The sequence below is a fragment of the Artemia sp. Qi Xiang Cuo genome, chromosome 3 (genome assembly GCF_049724085.1).
Source record: "Artemia sp. Qi Xiang Cuo chromosome 3, ASM4972408v1, whole genome shotgun sequence".
Taxonomy (NCBI): Eukaryota; Metazoa; Arthropoda; class Branchiopoda; order Anostraca; family Artemiidae; genus Artemia; species Artemia sp. Qi Xiang Cuo.
In genome coordinates, this window is record NC_142796.1 from 90,572,354 (window position 1) to 90,574,205 (window position 1,852).

Genomic DNA, 1,852 nt, shown 5'->3' on the forward strand with positions numbered 1-1,852 from the left:
AGGACTGAGCCAATTCAATAAGCAACTTTTCATTTTCGTTGCGTTCTCCAAGACCCTGGTTGCCCAGGACTTTGACAAAACAGTCTCTGTCGTTGCTAACCTTTGCATTGAAATCCCCCATAGCACACAGAATGTCGTGTCTGGGTAAATCTTTAAGGACAGATGTCAGTTTATTGTGGCTCCGTTCCCATCCTAATTATGGCTCCGTTCCCATCCTTAACTGAGATATATCCAGATTGACTAAGTTACTTCTTCTCAATTTATTAACATACCAGTACGATATTTTATTATTATGCCGTCAAGCTGCATTTTCCATATCCTCAGCAATTTTATCCATGGTCTCCACTTCACACCTTTTTAGTTTACATTTTAATGCTTTCTCCACTTCCTTTACATTCATCTTGTTTCCATATGATCCATCACTCAGATAATGATTTTACAAGCCCCTTCTTCCTTCTATTAAACATAAAGCTTTTTCACTAATATTTCTAGCTGCTGATTTCTACAGATTTCTGAGCTTTCTGTTCAACACTACGACGGTTATCAGCGCGGATGCTCTTCTTTATAGCCCTATCAAGCATAACAAACTCTAGTTCAAGAGGGTGGCTCGCATCAGGGAAGAGAGTGATGAGAAGTAATTTCTTCTTCTCAGCCCTCTTCTCGATCAGATCCCACGATTTGACGGAGATCCATTCATCTTTTTCAACTTTTTGATATCAACTGTTTCGTAGGCAGTGTCATTGATAGCAATCCAATCTGCCACAGGAGTTTCATCTCACAGCAGATCCAGGCTTACAAACCTGCTGGTCAGTTTCAGCATAAACTGTAACCGGAATTCTAGGTCACTCAGTTTATCACTGTCAAAGGATCGTTGCTTAGTTGTTCTCACCTTTTTTGGGTTCGACAACGTTTTGATTTTTGATTTTTGCAGCCATAAGGCTATGGTCAGAGAAGATATCAGAGCCTCTAAATGTGCGTACATTACATAGCGACTGCTACTTCTTACTAATCAGAAAGATGTCCATCTGGATTTTAATGTGTCCATCAGGTAAAGTCCAGGAGTACTTGCGTATATCTTTATGGGCGAAGAGAGTGATGCCAACAGCAAAGCGAAAGGACTGAGCCAATTCAATAAGCAACTTTTCATTTTCGTTGCGTTCTCCAAGACCCTGGTTGCCCAGGACTTTGACAAAACAGTCTCTGTCGTTGCTAACCTTTGCATTGAAATCCCCCATAGCACACAGAATATCGTGTCTGGGTAAATCTTTAAGGACAGATGTCAGTTTATTGTATATCGTCTTGTTCTGATCGTCTGTGGCTTCGTTAGTGGGTGCATAGCATGCAACCAGGGTAATTTTGGCATTTTTCTCATGGAATCGAGCAGTCATAATGCGGTTGCTCACGGGTTTCCAGCTAATCAGTGATTTTGCCACATGTTTTGAAATGACTAAGGCCCCTCCAGTTTTTCATCGTGTTTTTTGGCCGCTGAATATTAAAGTGTTCTGATTTCTGAAGATTTTTAACCTCCGAATTACCATATTTAAGATAATCATTTACCACACTGTCAGCACAAGGGGCTTTATTATTTTTCAATCCTTTTATTGATGTCGCTAATTCTGCCTCATACAGAAAAATCTTCCTTCACTTCTAAGGTATAATAAACTATCATTTTCCTCTTTATCTTTTCCTGCAACTCTATCCCGGTTTAACACATTCTCAAAATTTCTGCCCCTGTCTTTTTATCTCTTTCCTAATAACTAATTATGGCTCCGTTCCCATCCTTAACTGAGATATATCCAGATTGACTAAGTTACTTCTTCTCAATTTATTAACATACCAGTACGATATTTTA

The 1,852-nt window shown here is 39.4% G+C and overlaps 1 protein-coding gene across 1 annotated transcript; it reads right to left on the bottom strand.

The window, feature by feature from the left end:
* Positions 1-995: 995 nt before the first annotated feature.
* Positions 996-1,388, bottom strand: LOC148954735 (protein CFDP2-like). The gene has a single exon (XM_089086481.1). It carries the CDS (start codon positions 1,386-1,388, stop codon positions 996-998), a length of 393 nt encoding a protein of 130 aa, XP_088942607.1.
* Positions 1,389-1,852: the final 464 nt, after the last annotated feature.